The following is a 25,979-nucleotide window of genomic DNA, read 5'->3' as shown; positions in this document are numbered from 1 at the left end:
CATTTAACCCTACTCGTGTTCTATTTTGAGAAGAGAAGCCAAATTTCCTTTGCAACTAAAATATAAAGAAGTGAGTTTTGTTTTTTTAACTTTTCGCTAAAACTCAGCATTTAACTTAATACCAGGGGAAATATCTTTGGATTTGGCGGGGAGGGGCGGGAAGAGGCGGAGCATAGGTGTAATACAACCAGCCAAGGCCTTTCCTCTAATCTTTAAAGAGCTTAGCAAAGCTTCCTAACTAGCAGCTGAAAGACCGAGCCGGTACGGTGCTCCGCCGCCCAGCCCTAGGGGGCCCCTCGAAAGGAACAATAGCAACTACAGTCTTCGCCAGCCCCAGGGATCCAACTTGGGCCGACGCCAGGTACCACAAACTAGTGACAAAGCTAAACAGGGCAGAGGCTGCTCGTGTCACTCTCGACTCTCGCGCGCCCCCTTCCTCCGTCCTACTTCTCGCGTGCCCTTCCCTCCCTCTCCCACTTCCCTGCCCACCTCTTCTCCCCAACTCCCTCATTCCGCCGTGGTCAGTTACTCTTCTTTGCCAGGAGTCTTCCTGTCTTTTTATCCCAGGGAATTTCATTAGCTAACAGGGGGAAATGATCATTTTAGCTTATGAATACATGGAGCTCTGCCCACATAGTAACCCGGACAGCTGATCTAGAAAGCCAGATCTCGCTCCTTAAACCCTATCCCCGACTCAAGTTGGGAGGATCCCAGCAGTAGTAATACACGCTTCACTGTGGGAGACTTGAAAAAACAGGCAGACTAGCTAACAGACTTTCTACTAGTCGCGCCTTTCCGTTCTCGCGAGATCTTCCCTCTCTAGGATGGGGGTAGGTGGGAGGGAAGATTTAGAGACTGTCTTTCCAGGGGAACGCGGAGGGGGAAGGGTGGGCACGTCTCTGGCGCAATTCTTGCGCGAGATTGTGCTGGAGCTCCTTAGCCGCTGTGGGTTCTCGCGATATTTCAATGGGTCAGCGCTGTGGCCGGAGAAGTTTCTCGCGAGAGCCCGTGCTGGAAGCGCTGTGTGGCCCCGTCTGTGTGTGTGTGTTTGCGTGTGTGTATATGTGTGTTCGTGAGTGTGTGTGACTGGGAAGGCAGCGGCCGCCATTTCAGGGAGTTGCAGTCACTGTCGCACGGTTGGCTACCGATTTGCCGCAGCCACCGCCCTGCTTCACCCGCGCGGGCTCTTCTAATCCCATTATTCTCTTTTAGATCCGCTCCGGCCCTGCCGCCCTCAGCGCCCGAAACTCGGGCTGGGCGGGCGGGACGGACCGCGGCCTGGGCTCAGGCCGCAGCGGCTTAACAGTAGCCCCGGCGGCAGCGCCTGCCCGAGACGCGAGCACCACACTTGCTCGAGAGCCCGCACAGGTAAGAGGTGTCTCGGCTATAGCTTTCTTTAACTCTCTGTTTCTTTCCTTTTCTTCTTCCATGCACGGATCCGACCCCGCCCGGGGGCCAAGGGGACTCGGATTCTCTCCGGCTGCGCCGAGTCGGCCGGGTGGCCCCGAAGGGGAAGAGGGAGGGGGAGGGGTGGCTCAGAAGGGGCCAGTCGAGCTGGAGGGAAGGCCTGAGAGTCGAAGGGGAAGTTTCCGTGCCTTCTGCCGCCTTCGGGCAGGTTGGCGAGGAGTTTCGGGGTCTGCACGGTAGCCTTGAGGCAGGGAAGCCCCGGCGTGGACATCGACCAGTCTCTTCCGAGAACCTTAGGCCTAGGCTCGAGTGCCTAGGGTGGCCGTGACCTCTCAACATGGCGCGGGACGAGCGCTGCCCTGGCAGAGCCCCCCGCCCTTGTTACGGGAGTTTTCACAGCCCCTAATATGGCAGGAGGCAAGGGCTGACCCCGGGTGCCCCACTAAAAGCTGGTGAACTACTTGTGGGTGTCCATAGTTCCCCCTTCGGCTCGAGGCCTGTGTGAGGTAGGTCGGCTAGTATGAGGTAGGCCACCCACCCCACCCCCACCCCCAATCATCTATGACATCCAAGGCAGTCAGTCCTCTCTGTGTTCTTGTCCCAGGCAGTTTGCTTGACCGTGGCATCCCAGTTGCCCGGCATTTAAAGTGCGTTATTAAGTAACTAGATTACTAAACAACTTAAAGATACTTCTAATGTTGGGAAAGAATTTCCAGAGTTTAATAACGAAATGAATTCAATCGCAGGCTTAATGAAATCGTCCTTGCTTTTTTTATAGGTGTTCTGAAAGAATGGCCGACGATATTGATATAGAAGCAATGCTTGAGGCTCCTTACAAGAAGGTGAGAAAAACATGGCGGTCAGGTTTTACATATTCCTTAATTTAGCATTATTCATGAAACTACTGCTGAATTGTAAACTAACTTCCCCGGAGCCCTCATGATTTATCTTATCAGAGATGCATTACATGTAACTTACAAAGTAAATATATGCTATTGATGTAATAATATTGTGCAGTAGTTTCACTTCAGCGTGATGAATAAATGCCCATCTATCTCTCTTTGTAGACTTGCCTAACGATATCTCACCTCTACTCCCATGAATTCACCTTTGATTCCAGTGTGAACTGTCAATCATAAGGTAGTAATTGAGTGACTTATCGCTGTACCGTGGTCCCTTAGGTAAAATGACTCGACTAAGAATTACCAGCTCCAGTTTGGTATAGCAAGAAGGTGAATGCAGTGGTTTGGGAAAATAGCAGGGGTCCAAGAATAATCTTACTACCAGTCTGTGGCAAGTAAATCTTTTAATGAGGAAAGTTTTCTCAACTCAAGTAATGAGTGAGATTAGTATTTTTATCTTATTTTTTGGTGTAGATGACTGGTGATAGTAAAATCTTAAAAACAGGTCAGGTTAAAATCAGCTACTAAGTTAAAAGCACATGATAAATTCTTGGATCCCTGAATAGGAATCTCTTAGCAAATTAAAGAGGCAGTATCACAAGCAATGTTGTTTTAAAGCTTGTACTGTCCTCACTTTTGTAATAACTTTTAATTAGGACCTGCTATAATATTTCACACTAAAAATCTTTTTTGGAAAAAAATGTTTTGGATATTGTAGAGTAGTTAGTTTTTGACCCATTTCTCTATGGCAGCAAAACTATACTGTCTTTTCATTCTTTCACCAGATGGTGGTGAAAGTGTTAACTTATATGCATGCATTATCACTGGTTTCACAAACTAGACTATAAGTTAGCAGTTATACTTTTAGTACAACTGGTGTGATTTTTTTTTTTTTTTTTTTTTAATTAAATTAAATAAAGCCGCTATTTGTTTTGGAGTGTGTAGCTCGACCATGTGGTACCAATTGTGGATGAGTACTTAGTTATTAGCTGTAAACACTGTTTACTTAGTTTTAAGTAATAATATAGAATCTTGAAAGAGCTACTTTCTTAATGTGTAATGTTAAGATTTTTATGCTACTAGTAGTTTGACATGGATATTTTTCCATGTAAAGCAGGTTTGGAAATAGGGAATATTTAGGCTGGACTGGTGGATTATTAATGACTTTCTTGGGTTCTTGGGAGTCAACATTACTAAAGCAGTGTGAATCCCTGTTTGCTTCAGGGCGAGATGTGTGACAGAGGTGGCATCAAGCTCTTACAGTCCCAACCCTCCAACGAAAATGGGCGAAGATCTCAGGAATGGCATCGGTCACAGGAAATCGATAGTGGCTGGCTGCTAGCATGGCCACTTGGGGCTTAGGCAGAAATAGAGCCGTGGTACTGATGAAAGGGACATAGTACATGGAATAAACTTTAAACTTGAGTCTATATGTTTTATAGAAATTACATTTAACCACTTCACTATAAATCTCTAGGATAACTTATCTAAACTGTTTATTTAAAAAATACCTAAAGCTTAAATTGTTTTATGTGGACAGCATAATTCTTGCATTTTATTGTATGCCTAAAATGTAAACAGCAAAGTGGTTAAACATACCCATCTAAATTTTTTTTATAGCTTTCCAAATTAAACTTTATATAAATAAGTAATTAGTTTTTAAATTGTTCTGTATTTTTTTATTCCTGTTCCCTTTACCCTTTGACAACTTGAAATGTTTCCACTTCGTCCTCATGATGTTCTTCTATCAACCCTGCTTAGGATGAGAACAAGTTGAGCAGTGCTAACGGCCATGAAGAGCGTAGCAAGAAGTAAGTTTTTGGAAGGGATTCAGGGGGGATAAATTTTGTTATTTAAAGCATGGAACCTAAAGATACAGTCAAGAACTTACTGATGTGTTTTAATCTGCTAGGAAATTTTTCCTTCTGGAGCTTTTTATTTCTGCCTATTTTAGAATTTGACCTAATTTGTGTTAACCAAAGTTTTAATAGGCAGCTATTTTGAGATTTCACTACCTTGGTGTGGTCTTTCTAGTTACTCTCAGAAAAAAATATTTTATTGCTCTTCTGATATATATCTTCATAATATCATCTTTCTGAGCCTTATGGAACAGCAAAATGTGTGTTAGAAACTTAAGGGAGAAACTAGGGCACTGAAAGAACTTTCCCCAAATCATACATATAATATTAGTGTCAAAGCCAAAAATAGTTTAAAGCTGCTCAACTCCCTTTTATAATCACAGCATAAGGTTTTAATGTATATTCTCCTTCAAGTTATTTCTCTTCACCTGAAACATCTTGTTTACTATGGGTGTGTGAAGAGCCCAAAATAATGTGTTTCAGACATAGACCATTCCATTTAGAAACTAGGTAGCCTGACCTGTTTAAAGGAGGTTGTAGCAAATATAATTTCTTAAAGTTCCCTCCAGTTCGAATGCCTGTGATTTTATTTAGAAGTCTTATGTCAGCATTAAATGTATGTTTCAAGTAGTATTTGAAATGTGTCATATTGAAACATTTTTGTTGTATTCATGACGCATATAGTACATATTGCGAAAATGATTATAAATACTTATTTGGTTCTCTTTTTGGCTCTTTTCCTCCTAAGAGCTCAAAGTTCTTCACTATACACTACCTCATGCATCCTTACAACAACTCTGTTAGGTAGGTAGATATAATTTCCATAAAATAGATAAGATGTTTTAATTGATTAATGAAATAGATTATTATCTGGATATATTACACCAGAAAATTGGTTTGTTTGGGTTGTTTTTTTTTTTGTTTTGTTTTGTTTTTTAATATAATGCTCCATTTCTCTTATAGTTTCCTTTTGAATTGGAGAGATGAGAGTAACTTACAGAGAATATTCTGCCTTTATTTAGGTAGTTTCTGTTGGGGCTACTAGGAAGCAATTGTCACAAGAAATTAGGAATAGACAATTTCCCATTTGTGGAGTTTTGCTACCTTTACTTACTATTGAATTTATTTACTCAGAAGCAAACGGTATTTGAAAAGGTTGCAATGTGCCTTAAAGGGCTTTATAAACCAGGGCCTTCTGATAGTGGCATTTCTATAACTGCTTCCTTCCCCCCTTGTTTCCCCCTCCCCCGGGGGGGGGGGGTGAGTCTAAAAGTAATTGGATGGGAAAACTTGGAATAATTCATGTTTGAATATCATGTTTCAGTTAGAGAGGAAAGTGGTCTACATCCTAAATGGATATGAATAAATCACTTTCTCTAGTTGCAGGCAGTAATTCTTCATAGGAGTGGATGTTTTCATACAGTTTTCATACACCAAGTATTCTTTGTTACTGGCATCTCTTTGGAATTAGATGCAAAACTTGTTTTCCTCTTGATCTCAAACTTAGTCAAGCATTGGGATAAACTGTTTTGCATTCTGGCTTGAGTGAATAAATAGAAGTGATAAGACTATTACTATTAAAGTGGCACTGGCTTCATATATCCCAGAGAAGAACATGGAAGTTTATATAAAAGACAAGTAGAAATTTTCCTTTAAATAGGGGTGATTTTTTTTTTTTTTTGAGAAATGAGGTGGGGTGGGATTGTTTGTTTAAAGATGTGTAAAATGTTTCTCTACTAAAATTATGTGGTATCAGGTTTCTGATTCAGATTATCATTATCCATGACTAATCTTAGAGATGGATTGTTCTCACATTGCTACCCCTGCTATAAAATCTTGTAAATAAGAAATCATGGAAACTCACTTAAATTCTAACTTAAACAAGCAGAAAAATATTACTGTTATTTGTTTCCTAAGGGTTATATTTTGTGTAAAAGTAACTTATCTGGCTTCTTAGATTTTCTGAGTATATTCCAGTCTTGTTCATATAACTAACACTAGGATTTTTTTAACCATTACTTCTCTTTGGGAAAGCATTTGAACCACATAGGGTATATTTGGAATAATCTAAGACATTGAATTATTGATTATAAGACAATTAGGTTTGACCTTTTTGACCAAGGTTGATGCCAGTAATAATCAATGGAAACAAAAATGTGTGCAAGTCTGGGGGTTTGAGTATCATTTTTAGTTAACTCTGAAGAAATACTTTAAATTTAGCAGAAGCAGTTTCTAATAAAAATAAAGCACCTAATTTGCTATGCAAAAGCCAACTAAGTCTCTACTCTCAAGGAGCTTACATTCAAATAAATAAATCATGTAAAAATATTGAGAAAAGGTTTATAATCCTTCATATTCAGGGTCATGTAAAATGTATAGCCAGAAACTCAATACCTTTAGTTGATCTGAAGGAACTGTATATGTATTTATAGCCAATGAAGCCAATTTGACATCATATTCTTATACAGACATTTAGTAAGCTATTAAAGTTTAGGTGCAAAGAGGAAGATAACGAAAATGGTTTATTTTGGCTACTTTGTGGATTTTCCATAAAATTTGAACAAATGATTCTCCTTCCTTAGAGAATCACTTCAAATACCTATATGCATACATTTAAAATTGAGATTTTCCTATATCTAGAGTAAAGCAAACTAAAGTACGTTATGTTAGAATAAATATTAAACAAAAACCTAATCCAGTAAGTGACCCACTTCAAAATATTGTACAGAATTAAAACGAGAATTGAGCATTATCTTGGAATTAAGCAAAATAAGATCTGTCCTAGTTATATGGATTTTAATTGCAATCTGTTTTAAGTTTCTAAAGAAATATATAAGCATTTATTCAGATAATTGACTAATTAGGTATAGCGTGTTACTATTGTAATCATGCACTCTTTTTACCTTACTGGAACTGCAATTGAAGACAAGAACCTTTTGAAGCAGCTGAGGAAAGTGTAGCAACCATTTCTTTGAATTTGTCTTCAGGCAAAAGATAAATGAGGAAGTCCATTTTACTATTTAATGGTCATCAGTGAACAGATGCCTTCAGCTAAACCTAAATAGTATTTTGAGGGCATTCCTTTTTTACTTATTTTAATTACTTATTGACTGCCCTACCTGTTGGATAAAAATAAAAGTTTTTGATTTTAACTAAAAATCCTTCAGCAAACCTATATGGTACAGTGTCAGGTTTTCCAGACAACAAAGTTGGAAATGTTATCTGTTGCCATTGGGCATTGCTATGACGTCTATATAAATAATGAGTGTAGCCTAATTTTCTGACATGTGCTACTGGCATATAAATTTCTGACAGTCAGGTGGATTATCTTGAAATTTTAGACAAAGTTTCTGCCTCCTTGGAAAGCTCTACATCTCCTTGTGATTGGAGTGTGGGTTTCAAGATTCCAGAAGGTGGGTGTCTTCGTTTTCTATTTTCAATGAATTCCCAGATGACCTGCTTCCAGGACCTCTGAGGCAGATTGTAAATTGCTCCTATGCTACCTAGTGCATTTAAAATTCTTCATCTGGACTAGAAATTGTTTACATTTCAAAATAACACAAGGACCTAGAACATATCACTGATAGTAAATGCCTGAATTTTCAGCCACTGCAAAATTACTTTCTTTAGAGGGATATATATTTTTTTTAAATCCCCTTAAGAAAAAGATGTTAAAAATCTTTAGGCACTTAACTTGGGTGGGTTAGGGAGGAATATAAATGCTTCATTCTGTAAATTGAGTTGTGTTATTGGGGAGTTTATAGAAGGAAAGTGCAATGTATGATTGCTTTGAAGTTTTTAGTGATCTTAGTATTACTATATTTTACTGAGGACCTACTTTAGTTGGGGCCTAGTATTTGACTGCCTATCAGGCCAATTAACTGAATTTAACCATTTCCTGTCTTCACCATCCAAGATCTGAACACAAGAGAAAATATAATTTCATTATGTATTCTGATATGTAACAACTAAGTTCAGAAATTTGGGGGTAGTTAAAATAATTTTATTATGCATTAGGATATTGGCAGAATGCTTTGTAAATTGCTTATTCTTAAAGCAAAATGAAAATCCTTTTAATTATGGACTCTTTACCCCTTCATATCTTAAGAAACAAACACTTAAGTCCTATGGTTGAGTGAGGTTAAATATAGGTAATATTTAGTGGAAGTATTTTTGTATATCATAGTTAATGATGTTAAACTGCATTCTTAATTCTTACAGTAGGTCAAGCTCACTAGTTCCACTAGTTTATAAGTTGCTCTAAATTTGATTAAATTAATTCTCTTGAACCTATCTTGAGTTTAAATAGAGACTTTTGAAGCAAGCACTTAATTTCCCTGCTACTTAAAGTATCAGCTAATGGAAGATGTCATAACTATCTATTTTTCTGCTGTTAATCTAGGAAGTTCTTCTATCAGCAGCTACTTTAAGTAGAAGGGATATAAAAGGTCTTTTTCCAACAACTGTTAATGCCACTATTTTGTAAAGTAGGTTTTGGGGAAATGTTGAAATTATTTGGGAAAAAAATTTTTTTTTTTTTTTTTAAGGTTTATTATTCTTTCATGTCTTGGTATTAGTAGTGACTGGTAGCAAAGAAACAGAATAAAATAACACCAAAGAAAGGGATATAAAGACTTATATTAAATTTGCAAAATAAATGTAATCTTTTCTTTGCAGAAGAAAAAAAAGCAAAAGTCGAAGTCGAAGTCATGACCGAAAGAGGAGCAAAAGTAAGGAACGGAAACGAAGCAGAGACCGGGAGAGGAAAAAGAGCAAAAGCCGTGAACGGAAACGTAGCCGAAGTAAAGAACGAAGACGAAGTCGTTCTAGAAGTAGAGAACGCCGGTTCAGAGGCCGCTATCGAAGTCCCTAGTATGTAATCCATACTTATTTTATAGTTTAGTATCATGTTTGCAAATCATTCTTTTATGTATGTAATAAGTTGATAAATTTAGCCAGTTGTGATGATTCATTCCTAAAAGTTAAGAGGAAGGCTAAGTGAGATTAGTGTATATAATACTTGAACTTTGCCGTTCTGAGTTGTAGTATAATTAAACTAATTTGTGTGTCTTCACTAAGTCCAGCAGGTAGGAGAGCCCTCTTAACTAGCCTGCTTAAAAAAGGACAAACCAGCCGGAATAAAAAATAAAGCAAACCAATCAAAGCTCCTATACCATTTGGGAAAGCAATTATGGTCGTCACCAAGATTTAAAAAGCCTGAGCCTGATCAAATAGATCCAGTCTTTCTCATCCCCTTTAAAAAGAAACTAACTCAAAAGTTTTGTAAAAGTAGCATTATTTAAATTATATTCCAGTTTATATAATGGACTAAGCTATTGACAGCACACTCATTGTGCTATTTATTTACTTATCCAAATTAATGAATGAACATCATTGTCACCAAACCAAGAAAAGAAAAATTGCAGGAATAATATAGGAAATGACAAAAAATACTTTTTCTAAGCAGTGTTTGATTTTCCTTATTTTCAGATGTCTTTTAAAAGTCACATAAGAAAAATATACACAACAAAATTTACTTTTACTAAGGTTGTTTTGCTTTTTTATCTGAGAATTTTAGAGTTCTCTTTCTCCTTCCCCCCCCTCATTTTTTCTACACATGGCTGGAATAATCTGTTTCTTATTGTACAGGTTACCAGATAATGATAGGGCAATTTAAATATAATGATACATTTGATGTTACAATGAGGATATGAACCAAAAGTTTTAAAGCCCTAAAGCATTTGTGTGGAGTACGGAATGGTCAACATAAAAACTGATTTGCGATTAATTTTCAGTATTTACTAAAACAGAAATGTTCTGGTCACAGTTGTTAGAAGATAAAAGATGTATTAAGGCAGTTTAAAGTAGGTGCAAACCAAATGGCTGAATCTTAAGGAATTCCCACCACAATAACAATATATTTAGCTTTTAATATAAGACTCCAAAGTTAAGAGTCTGTAACATCTAGTTCTGGCTTTATATTGATTAGTTTTGTAAATCTCTTTGCAAGATGTAGAACTTCTCTGGGCTTCTTTTTCATTCTTTATAGAATTGTAGGACCCAATAAATTGTACAAAAATAATATAAACTAAAAAGTAATGGTTTTTACTACATAAAATCACTCAGGAAAAGATAGTATCATTGCTGTGTTTAAAATAAGGTTCTGTCATTATATGCTTTTTATTTTTTATATAACTTCCAGCATTTAGTGATTTTTCCAGAGAGCATAAAATTATGATAGAGATGGAATAAATATTAGTTCAGTGTGGAATTGCTGCTAATATTTAATGGTATATTTTAATAGAAATATTTTTACATTGAGCACTAATTATGTTCAAAAAAATGTTTCTATTTCCTAATATAAGAAATACATATAAAATAGGATTTACTTAGAAATTTACATTAAAGTAATAGAGCAGAATTATTAAAATGAAAAATACTGCTAATTTGCTTCATCCTATTTTATATTTTAATGATTGGACTTTTTGGAGGAATTGAAAATCAAAACATATGCCATCTGAGGTTTAGCCATTTTGATCATATAATTTATTTTTCATAATAAGTTGTAAGTAGAAAGGACAAATAATGAAACTTTATGAATTTGGTTTTACCTCCATTGGCTCTCCTACCTCTCAAAAGATTATCCCTTATTAATTTAAAGGATATTTTTAGTCTTTTAAACATATTAACATTTGTACCTGAAACATCTTGGAATTAGATACTAAAATTTATTTAAAGGATATTTAATCAGACTATCGTAACTTCTGACAGTGACCAGATTCATTTCTTTATTTTAAAAGTAACTTTAAGCTAACAGCAGTTCAAAACCACTGTTTCAATGTTCTCTCAAAATAAAAGTTAAATGTTTTTTTTGATTCAATGAATCCCAACTGAAAATAAAAGTGCAAAGCAGATTCTATGAAAGCATCTTCACCAGGTATTGATGAAAATTTTTTCTAATAAACTTGGATTTGGGGGAGCAATACAGAACTTTTTTTTGGGGGGGGGAGGCTTAGGAAATAGGCTTTAGGTGACTTGTCCCCAGGGTCACACAGCTAGGAAGTATCTGAGACCAAATTTGAACTTGGATCCTCCTGACTTCAGGCTGGTTCTCTATCTATGTGCCACCTAGCTTCCCCAGAACATTTTCTTAATAAAAATTAGTGATCATAACTGTTTAAAGATAAATTATTTCCTTTTTAATCTATTTTATTTATTTAAAAACATTCTGAGCAGAGGTCCATAGGTCTTAGGACTACTAAAGGGAATATATATACAAAATAAATAAATGAAAATGCCAAAATTTCTAGGCTAACTTCAAGCTGCCTATAACTATGACTGGAATGTGTCCTTCCTGGAAGGAAATTTCAGTTTTTGCCAAAATTGTATTCCATATTCATCTCTCCTCTTTAGAATGAAGAGGGTGGAGATGTATAAATTTGGGGTTAAATGTTGCACATTATTAAATCTGTTTAATAGTAAATGAAAAGAAAGCAAGACCATCAACCTGCAACTAGTGTAACTTTGTGTTTTTTTTTTTTTTTTTATAGCTCCGGACCAAAATTTAACAGTGCCATCCGTGGAAAGATTGGGTTGCCTCATAGCATCAAATTAAGGTTTTTAAACATACTTATGAATTGTTTTTAAAAAAATGTTTTTCAAGTAATAGTGTGGTGTTCTTGTTTGGGTAACTTCTGAAACTTTTAACTTTACAGCAGACGCCGCTCAAGAAGCAAAAGTCCATTCAGAAAAGACAAGAGCCCTGTGAGGTAGCTGTTGTCCCTATTTCTTATCTTCTCACAAGCTTTCAGCTTTACTAAAACTTAGTCAATTAATGCTACTGGAAAACTTAACTATGTTTAGTAATTTGGTATACATAATATCTTGCTGTTTTTGCAAGTTTACTCTGTAGCCCATACTTTCTAAGATATCCAAAATCCCAGCAAGCTGCTGATAACTTTTACTTTTCCCTTTATAAATATAATTATGCAACTAAAAAGGGCCAAGACTGTACTATGCAAATGGTGTGTCTAAAAAAGAACTGTTTCTTTTAATAAATTAAGTCCCTGTAACAATAGCACTGCTATTGGTGTGTGTTAATTTAGTAATGTGAAAATGATTTAAGTTCAAATTTTTTATTGCATCTAGCTTAATATGTGACACAGGAGATAGAGTCAGACCATTCATTTGTTTTTCTAGACTTGATATTTTCCTAAATGACTCTTTGCTGCTGTAAAATAAGAAGTATCAGACTTCATCAGACCAACTTGTCCATTCAACCTAGTGTTCTGTCCGTCCATGACATCCTCAGAAGGTTAAGGTTATATTCCCTTTCCCCATATCCTTCTATCCTGGAAGAAAAAATCCAGTTTTCTTTGCTTTACTGAAAAATCTATTAGGCATTTATCATTTATGAATTTATTTGTACCCTTATTGGGCTTTATATTTATACTATAACTTGTGATAACAAGTTATAGAAGTTTTTGCCCATTATTTAAAGTAGTCTTTTATTTTGAACCATTTTATATAACTTGATTCAAATTTAAATGTATATAATATAGTTCTGGAATTTACCAGAGAAGATTTTATTCTATTATGCCCTTCATGGTCCTAGATATTTTGTAGTTAAATTTTTACATTAAATTCCCCTAATCCTTGTATCCTGTTGTTCTCTGAATCTTCTCCTGATCTGCCAGTTCTTTGTTTTGTTTAAGATGCAGTTATTACATCTATGCACTTAAAATAGTATTTTGGAGGTAGATATTGAACACCAACTAACTTTTATGAAAGGTCAGGCATTCTCTGTTTTGTTTCTAGGATGATTTTATGATGCCTGGTAAAATATTTGGCTACTAACTTTAAGGAAACATAATCTACAATGACTCTTGAGCTTTTTGATTTGTTGATAGCTCAAAATCTTTCATAGCATATATAGTTGCATAAAATTAAAATTTAGTATAATTTCCAAACTTGGTTGATATCTCTTAAATGCTATACATTATCCTTGAAGAAGACTCATTGCTAGCATAGAGAAATGCCCATTTATTCCTAAATGTCACTTCCCTTATAAATGGCAGTTTGTGAATCCATGACAGAATATTCCCCTTAATCTTAGATTATTTGTTTTGAATGTTTATTTAGGGATAGGAAGCAGGTTTTGGAATAGGATCTTGACATAATTCTTTAAAGCCTAAATGCTCTCCTACCCCACTCTTTGTTTATTATTCTTGAAAGAAGTTAAGTTAATAGAATTGAGGAGCTTTTCCATTTTCAGAAGGTAGTTGTAATGTCATTTAATTAAGTAGAAGAAACCTTGAAGTCCTAATTACATGTAATAATTAATTTGTTTGGTACATGTTAAGTAAAATGTAACTCCAATACATTTGAACTGCTTTGACAAGCTTGCCAGCAGCCCATAGTGATATTTGAATTGAAGATATATTGGGATAAGACTCAACTTAGATAATAGTAAAGGAGTAAAAGTTTTGTTCCCTAGATGATACTGAAAAAAATATATTTTTATTGTTGTGGAATTTGATTTATGCAGCTGATATCTTTATGAAGTTACTTGCAGGCATAAAACATTTTAAAATTTCCAATTCTAAAAATAGGCAATGTAGTGTAGTGAAAAGAGCACTGGATTTGGAATTTGAATCATAGTCTTGTTTTTGTTTTTGCTCCTGCTCCTAATTTGGACAGATTATTTCACCATTTTGGCCTCTTGTAAATTGAATGAATTAGAATATTAAGAGTTATCTTTTTGGTCCTTTCCTTCACATTCTAAAATTCTTATAACGTTGTTATTAGAACTTAAGTATTAACTTAGTTTCTCTCTTCAGGGAACCTATTGACAACCTTACTCCAGAGGAAAGAGATGCTAGGACAGTGTTCTGTATGCAACTGGCAGCAAGAATTAGACCAAGAGACTTGGAGGAGTTTTTTTCTACTGTAGGAAAGGTAATTATCTTGTTTATTACGAATAGGATAAGTCTAAAAGAAATTGGTGGTGGTGGTGGTGAAATAAGGGGGGGAGAAATATTTTTGTAAATTTCAGGTAAACTTAAGTCAATAATTTTTGTAATTGAAGACTATGTTTTTCCATATAATCTATACTATAGGAGAAACACATGATTTGGAGTCAGCTTAGGTTCATATCCTAACTCTGCCATTTGTTATTTGTGACTTTTGGCAAATAAGCTTACTTTGCTGAGCTTGAATTTTCTCATGTAAAATGAGAAGTTTGACTGCAATCTAACACACAAAATGTTCAATAATGGAAAAATGTGGAAAGGGTTGATAATAAGCTTTTATTGGATATTTTTGAAATTATAAATTATTGTGTTTGGTGATTGAGAAAATTGAGGTTGTAAACCAGATTGGGGTATATATTTGGATTTTGGGATTTCTTTCCTTTTCCATATAAACAATTCTTTAAAACTGTGGCTTCTTAATTCCTCAGACTGTCATAACACACAAAAAATAGACTAAGAAAATCACCACTTAAAAGAAATCTGTTATAGACTTATTTCTTGGAACCAAATTATCAAGGCATTGTTCATATGAACTCACTGTTAGAGCATGAAAATAGCCCTTTGTGATAATTCAGCAAGTATTTGGCTGACAACCTTAAATTCAGTGAATACAGAACTATTTCTCCCTTAGGCAGGCCCCTTGTTCTGTCACCCTTTATTCTCTCTCACCAGTTTAAATACTCTTTTTTCATACCAGCTAAAATAAAACCCTGGGAATATTTGAGTGTTACATATAGTATTGTTTTTCTAAGATAGAAAATGGGTTGTTAATACTAACTCCACTATTCTGGTTTCATAACAATTTTTCTACCTTTGTTTTTGTTGCAGGTCCGTGATGTAAGAATGATTTCTGATAGAAATTCCAGAAGATCTAAAGGAATTGCTTATGTAGAGTTTGTTGATGTTAGCTCAGTGCCTCTAGCAATAGGATTAACTGGCCAGCGGGTCTTAGGAGTGCCTATTATTGTACAGGCCTCACAGGTAATTTAATTTTAGAGAATTTTTATCAAGAGAGTTAATTATACTTTTATCTTGACATGGTTTATTCAGGGGTTTGGGGCTACTACCACAGGTTAACATCATTATAAGCTTAATGTTAATGTTAGCTTAACTAATTAGAGAGTCAACCATCACAGAAATAAGTTATATAGTATGTTTTTAAAATCATCACATCATACTTATGAAAATTACTAAATTTGTAGAGTAACCTTTTGTACATAGTTTATTTAACAGATAATAAGTCATGTTTTATTTTCCATTTTTTATTTAAGAATAATAATGTCAATAAAATTGGGTCAAGTTGCTAAATTCTATTTTGCCCAAAAATCTGTTTTCAGTGAACTTAACCTGTTTCATTTTGTTTAAGTACTTTATTACTGACTGTAATCTGCTATTTGAGATAATCTATAACAAAATAATTGAAGGTTTTATCTTAGAAGTTCCTTTTTGGATTGATGATTTAAGCAAAAGGCAAGGAAAATTAACATTTACATGGCATCTTATATAAGCAAAGCACTATACTAAGTTATTTTCCGAATAATGCAATTTGATTTATATTAATTTAATTTATTGTTAAGGTTATGGGTGTGTGATGTATTTCCAACATTTTCTGCTTAGTAACTTTGTAGTTTTGGATTATTGAATCAAAAGAATGGGAGTGAGTAGAAATTTAATTATCAATGAGTAAATCAGATCATAAAAAATATTTAATATAATTAATTTTGACTCTTTCCTGTATGGTGGGTTCTTAGCCAAATAAAATGTAGAGAAATGGGCATGAATATGAGTTGAGAAAACACTTTCCACTTTGGAATCTTAATTAGAAATACACCAGAAAATGTTCAGTTTTGCTGTTTTACTTGTAATTGGCATTAATGGTTTCTTTTCTTTGTGTATAGGCAGAAAAGAATAGAGCAGCAGCAATGGCAAATAATCTACAGAAAGGAAGTGCTGGACCCATGAGGCTTTATGTAGGATCATTACATTTTAACATAACTGAAGATATGCTTCGTGGAATCTTTGAGCCTTTTGGCAGGGTAAGTAAATTCTTTTTCAAATTCTCAGTCCTCAGTAAAGTGAGTAATTTCACTTGAGTCCTTATTCAAGGATGTGATGTGTGTATTTCTTGACTTTAAAATTAATAATTTTGGTTAAAAGAGATTTCACGGGGGGGGAAAATTTGACTATCCATGGATAGTCCTTTGAACTTTCATTGTTTTATTCTGAGTTCCATACAAATTCTTTCCCTTTGGGGAAAGGGCAAACATAGAAATTATTCATGCAAAGTCATTCATATTTCCATGTTAGTATAGCTATATTGCAAGGAGGTGAGAGTGGGGAGGGAAAAGATAAATCTGATAAGGTGATAGAAAAGATTTGACTATGTATTAGAAATTTCTGAAATTTGGTGTAAACATGGGTATCTTTTTAAAATAATTTCAGTTTCTATTTAATACTAGCTTCATTTTCTGTATTATACGAATTTCTATTGATCTCTTAACACTTGTTTTCATCATTTGGGTTATAGTTAATTGTCTGATCCCATTTCAGATTGAAAGCATTCAGCTGATGATGGATAGTGAAACTGGTCGATCTAAGGGATATGGATTTATTACGGTAAGTTAGGATTATGCTAGTATTTGCCAACATCAGGATCTAAGTTGTGTTATTTTGTAGAAAAGCAAATTACTGATTGATTTGCAGTAGGAGGCAATCCCATCTAAATATTACTTTTTAATATTTTCTAATGTTTTAAGTTTAAAAATAATTTTGCTTCTTTCTAAGAACATGTAAAGGGCCATAAACTATTTTTCTGTTATTATTGGCATTTATCCCATTGTGTGCACATAATAAGCATTTTTAAATTCTTGTAAATTTATCAGTAGTAAACTTATAATAAATGCTTGTTGATTTGAATTACTAGTTGGGAGTGAGTGCATTATATTGAATAGAAATGATTGTAAAGAATTACAAATTTTAATGTGTGCAGAATTCATTTTGGCTTTTTATAGATAAATTTAATTCTTGGATTGTAGTTTTTAGTGTATGACGATTTTCAGAAACTCTTAGGTGTTTAGTGCAGTTAAAAAAGTGGTGGATTTGGAAACAGGATCTGGGCTTGAATCATGGCTTTTCCACTTAACTAAGTGGGTGGCCTTAAACAAGTAATATGACCTTTCTTGGTCTTCATTTTCTTCATCTGTAAAATTAGTGTATTGAACAATTTGTCTCTCTTGTCCCTTTCCTACTCTAAATCCATGATTCCTGGTTTTAAATATTCATACGATTTTGATTTTTTCATTTACTTAGGAAACCGAATATTCATCAACCCTATCATGAAGTGCAATCCAGCTTTCCTGGATTCAAATCTGATTTTGAATAAACATTTTATTTGCTTTATTCATTCTCATTTTCTTTTCTGGAGATATGTCCCATGACCAGGGAAGAGATTTACTTTATTATCTGAATGTAGAGCTCTAAATGAAAACGCATCATTGTACAAAACATGAAGTGTCATACATAAGAGCCCCAAGTCAAAATCATGTTGTTGTATATACATTATGCATAAAATTCAATAATAGCTGGGATGATGAGGATTTTTTTAAAGTTCTTTAATCTGTTTTATTCCTTCTGTCCCTCAGTTAAAATGTGTGAATTTGGACTTGATTGTCCTTTTGTAATTTTGGGGCTTACAGTTTTCATTGAGAATTAGTTTAGACACCTATTCTGTATTAGCATATCATTTAAAAGTGAAAAAAAATTTATGCTCAAAAAATTAAATTGGCTTGCTTGAAGTCTAACAGACTTGAAATGTTTGAATATTCATGTAGAAGTGTGCTTTAAATACATAAGAAACATTTTTTGCTTAAATAAATTTCAATGCTCAATATTCCCTGAATTTTTAATACATTTCATGTATACTGCATCATTCCACAAATTTAGTCTATCCATAACGTTTTAAGTTATAAAGTTGCCAAGTTATTTTAGAAAAGGGAATTGAAGCTCATTGTAATAGTATATATGTTTATTAGGAATTCTATTTGTGACAACTAAATCATCTCAAATTCCTAAAATATAGGAAACAGATCAACCTAACTCATCCACTGATAAAAAGTTCTGCTAGAAAGAAAGAGTGGTTTTGTGTATATGACAATAACACTTCTCTTTCTTACTTAAATCCATTTTTACAATTGCAGTTTGTTTTTTTTTTTTTCTTTTTGTTTTTTTTTTTTTTTTAAACCATTGAGATATACTGAGGCTGGGTGTCAACTCATTTTTTTTTTCTCTAGGTCCTGCAGGCTAGAAATGTGATTCAGTTCTAACAAAATTCCAATACGACAAAAGAATTTGGATGTTTTGTGGAGTTGAATATAAGGAGATTTTACTTGTATACTCTCATGGTGATCTCTACACGGTTTCCCTTGGTGGTCTCATCTGTCCCATGGGTTCAGTTATTTTTCTGTAGATAACTCCCAAATTTATATATCCAGTTCTAATATTTCATCAAAATCCTAGTTTCATGTTGCCAACTGCCTGGTAGACATTTTTATTGGCATGTGATTAGTATCTCAAATTCAACATGCTCCAAAATAGCACTTAACCATATACATTCCCTTACCCCCAAGCACCTTATGGTTTTATTCTACTCCCAGTCATCTGGATTCCTAACCTCAGTGTCATCCTTAACGTTTTCTTCTCCCCCAGACCCTTAACACAGTATCTAATAAGTTGCCAAGTTCGATTGATTCTATTTCTGTAGCATTTCACAGCTTTCCCTTTCTTTCCACTCCCATAGCCGCCGCCACTCTAGTCAGGTCCTCATCACCTCTCTTGGAACTATCATAATAGCCTCCTAATTTTTCCAACCAGCCTTTTAAGCCTGATTTCATATTACTCTGCTTCATGATCTGTATGTTCCAGCCTCAGTACAGTACCTCGCAAATAGTAAGCATTTAATATATATTTGTTAGATTGAATTTGAGTGCGTGGAAAGCAATCTTTGAAAAAAAAATCAAGATTAAGAGGGAAATTTACCAAAAGATTGTTAGGATTTCATTTAATAACTTAACTTAATACAATGTTAAGATAATTGTGAAATGTTTGATTGGCATACTTTTTTCCCCAAGCATGCCTATGAGATAAAGTGGGCTCAGTTGGTTTATTTATATGAGGCCTGATCCTGAAGAGGCTGTCATCTGTGGTGGAGAATTCTGGATTGGGCTATATATCCCTTTGCAGAGTTTTCTTTCTCTTTTCCAAAAGGATATGGTGCTCATAGTCTTCTTGGAGTTCAAAGAGTGTAAAAATTTGCATCAGAGAGCTTTTAAAAGATATTCCCTCAAGACAAATACGTCATAAATTTAAATGCTTTTCCCAAAAAGAAAAAAAAGTTAGCAATTTCTAGTATTACATGTATATGCTTTGAACATCCTATCTACTTAAATACAGACTAATTTACCCAAAAAAAATTTACTTCTGTAGTTTTCAGATTCAGAATGTGCCAAAAAGGCATTGGAACAACTGAATGGATTTGAATTAGCAGGCAGGCCTATGAAAGTTGGTCATGTTACTGAACGTACTGATGCTTCCAGTGCCAGTTCATTTTTGGATAGTGATGAGCTGGAAAGAACTGGAATTGACTTGGGAACAACTGGTCGTCTTCAATTAATGGCAAGACTTGCAGAAGGTAAGTTTCTTGCAAGGATCAAATGTAATAGGGACCTTACTTGTCTGTGAGCAAGCATATACTGGCATCTGCTGTGTTCTAGACACCTGGCTTTTAAAGATTAAGAGAGATTCTTTATTGATTCCTGTGGTAAGGGGAAAATGCCATAGATTGTTTCAAATAATTATCATATTTCATCATAAATGAGCTAGTTCATGAATCAATAATTAAATACCTTTATGGCTGTATTTTAATGGAATATCACAATGAAATCTATTGTTACCTGCCCTTGTTAAACACCTTTGGACTTTTGGCTGAGAAATGGTTCCTTATGTTTAAAAGATTTTACAATTGTAGTAGAGGTCTTATATCACTTAAAAGCTTGTATCTTCATAAGAGATTAGCAGCTGCATTGCATTTTTTAAGACCATGTGAAAGTAAACATTACTTCTGTTGTTTTTATAGGTACTGGTTTACAGATTCCTCCAGCAGCACAACAGGCTTTGCAAATGAGCGGATCCTTAGCATTTGGAGCTGTAGCAGGTAGGAATTAAATCTTTTCTAGTTTTTTAATTCTTGAGTTTCCTCTAATTCAATTGTAGCACTGTTTTTTTGGGGGGTGAGGTTGAGGCAATTGGGGTTAAGTGACTTGCCTGGGGTCTCACAGCTAGTAAGTGTCTGAGGCTAGATTTGAACTCAGGTCTTTTCTGACTCCAGGGCTAGTGCTCTACCCATTGTCCCACTTAGTTGCCCCAAACTTTAAATTAAAAAACTTTTGCATTCAGCAGTAATGAATGCAAGATATTTTTGATAATGAACTAAAACCATCTTTGTCTTTATCTTTCACTGTTTAAAGTTTAAATATAGGAATTAGCTAAGGATAGAGCCTCGGACTAAAGAGACAGAAGTTCTTATAGATGACCTCTCTTAACCAGTTTAGTTCTACTAACTTACAAGTGCCCATATTTCACTAAGCTATTTAATATTAAAAGCTGGAAAGGGAATTTGGAAGAAATATCATCTGCCATGCTTTTATTCTTTTTCTCCTCTTTTTACAGTTGAGGAAACTTGATGTCTAGCTATTAAGTAATTTTCCCTAATTTGACCAATCAGGACTCCAGATATCATTAATCTTCTTTTCTGTTATACCATATAAGTTCCCCTGCATTGGAAACACTTGTAGAATATACCACCTTATTTTTAAAAATCATTTATCTTTCTTCCTCTGAATACATTTAAAGTTGTTCCTTGCTCATCTTTAGCTAGAATTTCTGTAGGTTTTTTAAATTCAAGAATGTATTGAATGCATTTACTAGGTGTAGTTAATAACACCTTAAGTTTTGAGGATTTGTGTAAAGGCATGGATTAAGAATTATTCACCAGTCACATAATATGAATGGGCTGTGAGCTATACTGGGGGAGAACTCAGTAATAGTTCCCTTGAGGATATGCACTTTGTAATATGTTTTTATTCTGTTTAAAAACATTTTAAAAGGGTACAAAATAGATGCTATGCGAGGGTAAAGATAAAATACACCTCTCTTCAAGATAGTTGAAGACTATTTTCCTTGGTATGGAAAAGGACAAATTATTATTTATTTAGTATAGGCAATTCAACTTAGGTGAATTTTTCAAAAATGTTTTAACCTTTATTTTTTGTGACTGGTTTTTAGGGGCTCTCGCTCTTTCTCTCTTATTATTATTATTTTTTTAATACTAAATCCATACCTTTTTCATAAAGCAACACACATATCCCTGCCTCTGAATCCCTCTACCCTCCCTAGAATGAGTAGTTTGGGGACAACCGTTTATCCAGTAGAAAACTACAAAGTAGATTGAGAAAATTCTAATTCTCATTCGACAACATTCAGATATCTACTTTTTGTGGCACTTTCTAGATGCTGATCAAAGTACCTAGTCATAATCTCTGCTTTCTACTAATTTATGATTACTCAGGATACAGCAACCATCTCTTTAGTGACTGAAACCACCTGGGCTAAGAATACCTGTAAGTGCCATGGCAAGCATAATTAGGGATAGGCTGGGTAAAGGTAAAAGAAAGATCCCTCTGAGAGTCACCCATGCTACTACTTAAAGACATTGTATTTAAAAGGCACCAATATTCAAAAAATACTAGGATCTATGTGTGGAGTATCTTGGGGGAGTGTGTTGGGGGGGGGATTTTGTTTAAAGATGAAGTAGTAATCACTGTTAAATTATTTTTCTCTGCTCATCTAGCTTTTGTTTTTATTCTATTGACACTCTTCCCCATGTCACCTGTAACCCTCCCCATTTGTCCCCCAAAAACTGGGATTTTCCTTGTTGAGGTGTCTTGTGTTTGTGGGTTAGTATATGGGTGTTTGAGAATAATGAGAAAGATGAGGTAAAAGATTCAAAACAGTGTAATTCTAAACCATTAATTGCAATTGGTCTTATCTACCCTAACTATAAAATGTTCTCAGTGTTTAATTTGGAATAGATAAAAAACTACTAGATCCACTTAAAGGCTTTTTAAATACTTTGCTTTTGGATATGGATATCTGTTAATATTTTCTTCAATTCATCCTATACTTTTATGTGGTTCTTGCATTGAACCCACACTATCTGTTTTTTCTTTTTAGATTTACAAACCAGGCTTTCTCAACAGAGTGAGGGTAAGTTTTCAACTTTTTAGATTTCCATTTACCATATAAAATAGTTTGGCACAAAAATTTTACTGTAATTAAGTAATTTGGATTTTTAAATATCATCTTTACTGGCAACCTGGGTACCATGGCTTTGGGTGAATAAATGGTCCTTTTTTTGATGGTGGTCCTTCTACCCTCTCTCCTACAGGAACCTTTTTCCAAGTGTCTAAAGGCCTGGTGGGTGAAAGGCCCTTTGACTTCAGGATAGGCTCTGCTCTGACTCCAGTGAGCCTCCAAGTAGTGTACAACTGAGATGAGGTATACCTCATCTTTGAGGCTAAACATAGTGAATTGCATAGGAATTCCTGGGTCTAACAGAAGATGCACCCCAGTCAGCTTTTTCTTCAGTCTGCTTTTTGCCAATACTGTGAAGTTCAGTTGTTCTCCTGAATATTCATTGTGATATCAGCAAAATAGACTGGGTTTCACTTGTTTCTTTGAAAGAAGCCATAATTTTCATGATTCTGTGTTTTCAAGATATGTAAAGAAAAATTGTTGACTACCTCTTCATCCTCTTAAGTTAGAAATAATTCTTTGATCAGGTTTCTTAGTGCCTAAATATGTCATAGGCACTATGATGATATGTAGTAGGTCAGTTAGCTTAAGATCCAATCCATGATCTTAATTAACAATTTATACTAGCTGGTTTGAGAGACATAAAGCTCTGTAATATATAATGACATAAGAGAAAAACAGGATATGGATTGGGTAAAATAAGGTCTTATAGTGGGTTGTTAAAAAAGAATTTCAGGAGCTAGAGACATTTTGTTCCAGGCATAAGGGGAAAGTGAGCTGAGAAATGGGACCTGGAAAGCCAATTTATAATAGATAGTTCGAGGTGGAATTTGAAATAGTTGGAATAAAGGGTCCTGTATGATAACATCTAGAACAGGGATTCTTAACATACTATCTGTGAACTTGTTTTTTGTTTATCAGTGTTTTTGTTAGCTTTCATTATTAATTACCATTGTATTTTCTGTGTTTTCAATTGTATATATTTGAAAACATCATTCTAAATTTCAAAGGTTGACCAAGGAGTCACTGACACAAAAAGAAATAGAGGTTCTATGGTACTAGAACTTAAGTCTAGTGTTAAAGGTCAAAACAGAGTTGGAAGTTCAGCAGTATGAGAATATTGAAAGGGTTTTGAGCCTAGAAAAGTGCCAAGAGCATTTTTTTTTATTTGCTGGAAGTATGAAGCCATGCATAGAGGTGTGGTGGTGTGGGGTATGAATTAAATCAAAATCAGGAACATTTAGACTTGTGTCGATGGTTTCAGCCAAGTGGTTATAAAGGGTACATACAGACTATAAATAGGCAAAAGATTTTGTCTAAAAGATTGTGTTATCCTTCATAGAAATTTTTTTTAAAAAAAATATGGCCTAGGTTAGGAGCATTCAGTATAGTTCCTTACTTAACCATTACATTTTATCTTTGTCACACAGTTCACCTAAATGACTCTCACACAAGTTTGCCATTTATGTATATAGGAATTGCTTCCCAATTTCTTCTCCATGTTTTCAGCCAATTTTTCTAGGTTGTTTATCCACAATTTTGTTTTCAGACATTTCTGAGTTTCATTGAAAGTAATATATATGCTTGGCAAGACCACAAATGTCTTTCAGAAATTGAATACTTCCCCTTCTCATCTCCCCCCCCAAAAAAAATTTTTTTTATATATAAATATAAAACACAACTGTTGAGTCACAAAGTAGGTTTTTAAATTGGTGGATAATTGGGAGTAGCTTACTGAATTGTTTAACAATCTTTTTTTTTTTTTTTTCTCCATAGTTACAGCTCTAGCTGCAGCCGCTTCTGTGCAGCCTCTTGCAACACAGTGTTTCCAGCTTTCCAATATGTTTAATCCTCAAACGTAAGCAATGAATATTTGTAAAAATATATGTAAATCTAAAATCCTTGCTTTTGTATATTCTGTTAGTCCTTTTGTTTAATGTTTATATCGTTTACCAATTTCAAAGCATGAAATTTGTCAATAATCTGAATTTTTTACTTTTCCGGGATTTCTTTACATATTATGTAACTATTGTTAGAACTCTTGACTATTGCAATTGTTAGGGGGGAAAGTTAGGAAATATCTGGATTTTGGACATTATACTTGTTTAAATGTTTTCATGTATTTTTTGTGAGTCAAGAAGGGATTCGTTGGAAGGAAAGGGTTTTATCTTCAGAATCCTTAACTTTATAATTTTGACCTTTATCTTTTACAGGGAAGATGAACTTGGTTGGGATACGGAGATTAAAGATGATGTAATTGAAGAATGTAACAAACATGGAGGAGTAATCCATATTTATGTTGACAAAAATTCAGCTCAGGTATGTTCTGCTCTGAATAGTGTAAACAATAGCAGTAACTTTGCATTCTAACCAGAGTATTCCAAGAGATATTTTCAATGGCTGGCCCCTACTACTTTGTTCTTTTATCTTTGCCTCCTGGATTCAAGTACTAGCTAGAATCCCACTTATAGGAAGGTCTCAATTCTAGTGTCTTCCCTCTTAAGATTATTTCAATTTATCGTGCCCATGACATATAGTTAGTATTTACATATTGTTTCCCCCTTTAGATTATGAGCTCAAGAGAGCAAGAATTCTTTTTGCATTTTCTATTTCCAGAAACTCAGCAAATAGAGTTCCTAGGGCATAATAGGTCCCTAATAATTAATTATTTACTGACAACACACTTGTTGGTGATTGTTCAGATCCCTGGTTTTCCTGAGTACTTTAATTCTCCAATGATGTCATCTTTATATTGAAAGGGACAAATTTGCAGTTTAAAAGCACTGACAGAACTAACAAAACTTGATATTGTGAAAGTAGTTTTTGAAAATTATGCTCAATTGAGAAAGGGAGTGGTAATAAAGGGAGTTATCTATGGTGGGATGGAATCCCAACTTGGATATAATAAAGTGCTTAATGGCCTTTAAAAATAAATAGAATTTAAATGAATAGTTACTTTTCCTTTAGCTTATCCCTAATGAAATCAGTAAAGAGCAAATATGCTTTTATAAAACACAATTGGCTTCAAATTTAATCTAGAATAAGCCTATAGAGGGTCTTCACTCAATACTGGCTCTCTTGGATTTTAGGGCAACGTTTATGTGAAGTGCCCCTCGATTGCTGCAGCCATTGCTGCAGTAAATGCATTGCATGGAAGATGGTTTGCTGGTAAGTCCTATACAAAAATTCTCCTAATTTGTTACATTACAATGAAGGGAAATGGAAACATTAAAAAATTGTTTTCTTTGACAGGTAAAATGATTACAGCTGCATATGTACCTCTTCCAACTTATCACAACCTCTTCCCTGATTCCATGACAGCAACACAACTACTGGTTCCTGTTCGACGATGAAGGATGATTTAGTCTCTTATGTACATAGCTTTTTTTTTTTTTTTTTTTTTTTTTTTTTTT

At 34.6% G+C, this 25,979-nt stretch overlaps 1 protein-coding gene across 5 annotated transcripts; it reads left to right on the top strand.

The window, feature by feature from the left end:
* Positions 1 to 1,031: 1,031 nt before the first annotated feature.
* Positions 1,032 to 25,979, top strand: RBM39 (RNA binding motif protein 39). 5 transcript variants are annotated; one of them, XM_074292520.1, is made up of 17 exons: positions 1,032 to 1,368; positions 2,186 to 2,249; positions 4,071 to 4,120; positions 8,846 to 9,040; positions 11,719 to 11,784; positions 11,884 to 11,937; positions 14,008 to 14,125; positions 15,028 to 15,180; positions 16,098 to 16,235; positions 16,750 to 16,815; positions 19,681 to 19,885; positions 20,330 to 20,407; positions 22,486 to 22,518; positions 24,343 to 24,424; positions 24,780 to 24,885; positions 25,656 to 25,734; positions 25,819 to 25,979. In XM_074292520.1, the coding sequence occupies exons 2-17, from the start codon at positions 2,199 to 2,201 to the stop codon at positions 25,917 to 25,919; spliced, it is 1,575 nt and encodes a 524-aa protein (XP_074148621.1). In that variant the 5' UTR covers positions 1,032 to 1,368; positions 2,186 to 2,198; the 3' UTR covers positions 25,920 to 25,979. The 5 variants fall into 5 exon arrangements, with proteins under 5 accessions (XP_074148621.1, XP_074148619.1, XP_074148620.1 ...); XM_074292518.1 differs by lacking the exon at positions 1,032 to 1,368 and adding an exon at positions 1,996 to 2,054; XM_074292519.1 differs by lacking the exon at positions 1,032 to 1,368 and adding an exon at positions 2,033 to 2,054 and having other exon boundaries at positions 11,887 to 11,937.

The sequence above is a fragment of the Sminthopsis crassicaudata genome, chromosome 2, assembly GCF_048593235.1.
Source record: "Sminthopsis crassicaudata isolate SCR6 chromosome 2, ASM4859323v1, whole genome shotgun sequence".
NCBI classification, from domain to species: Eukaryota; Metazoa; Chordata; class Mammalia; order Dasyuromorphia; family Dasyuridae; genus Sminthopsis; species Sminthopsis crassicaudata.
The sequence above is the reverse complement of the archived record's forward strand: the minus strand, read 5'-3'. Positions and strand labels throughout refer to the sequence as shown.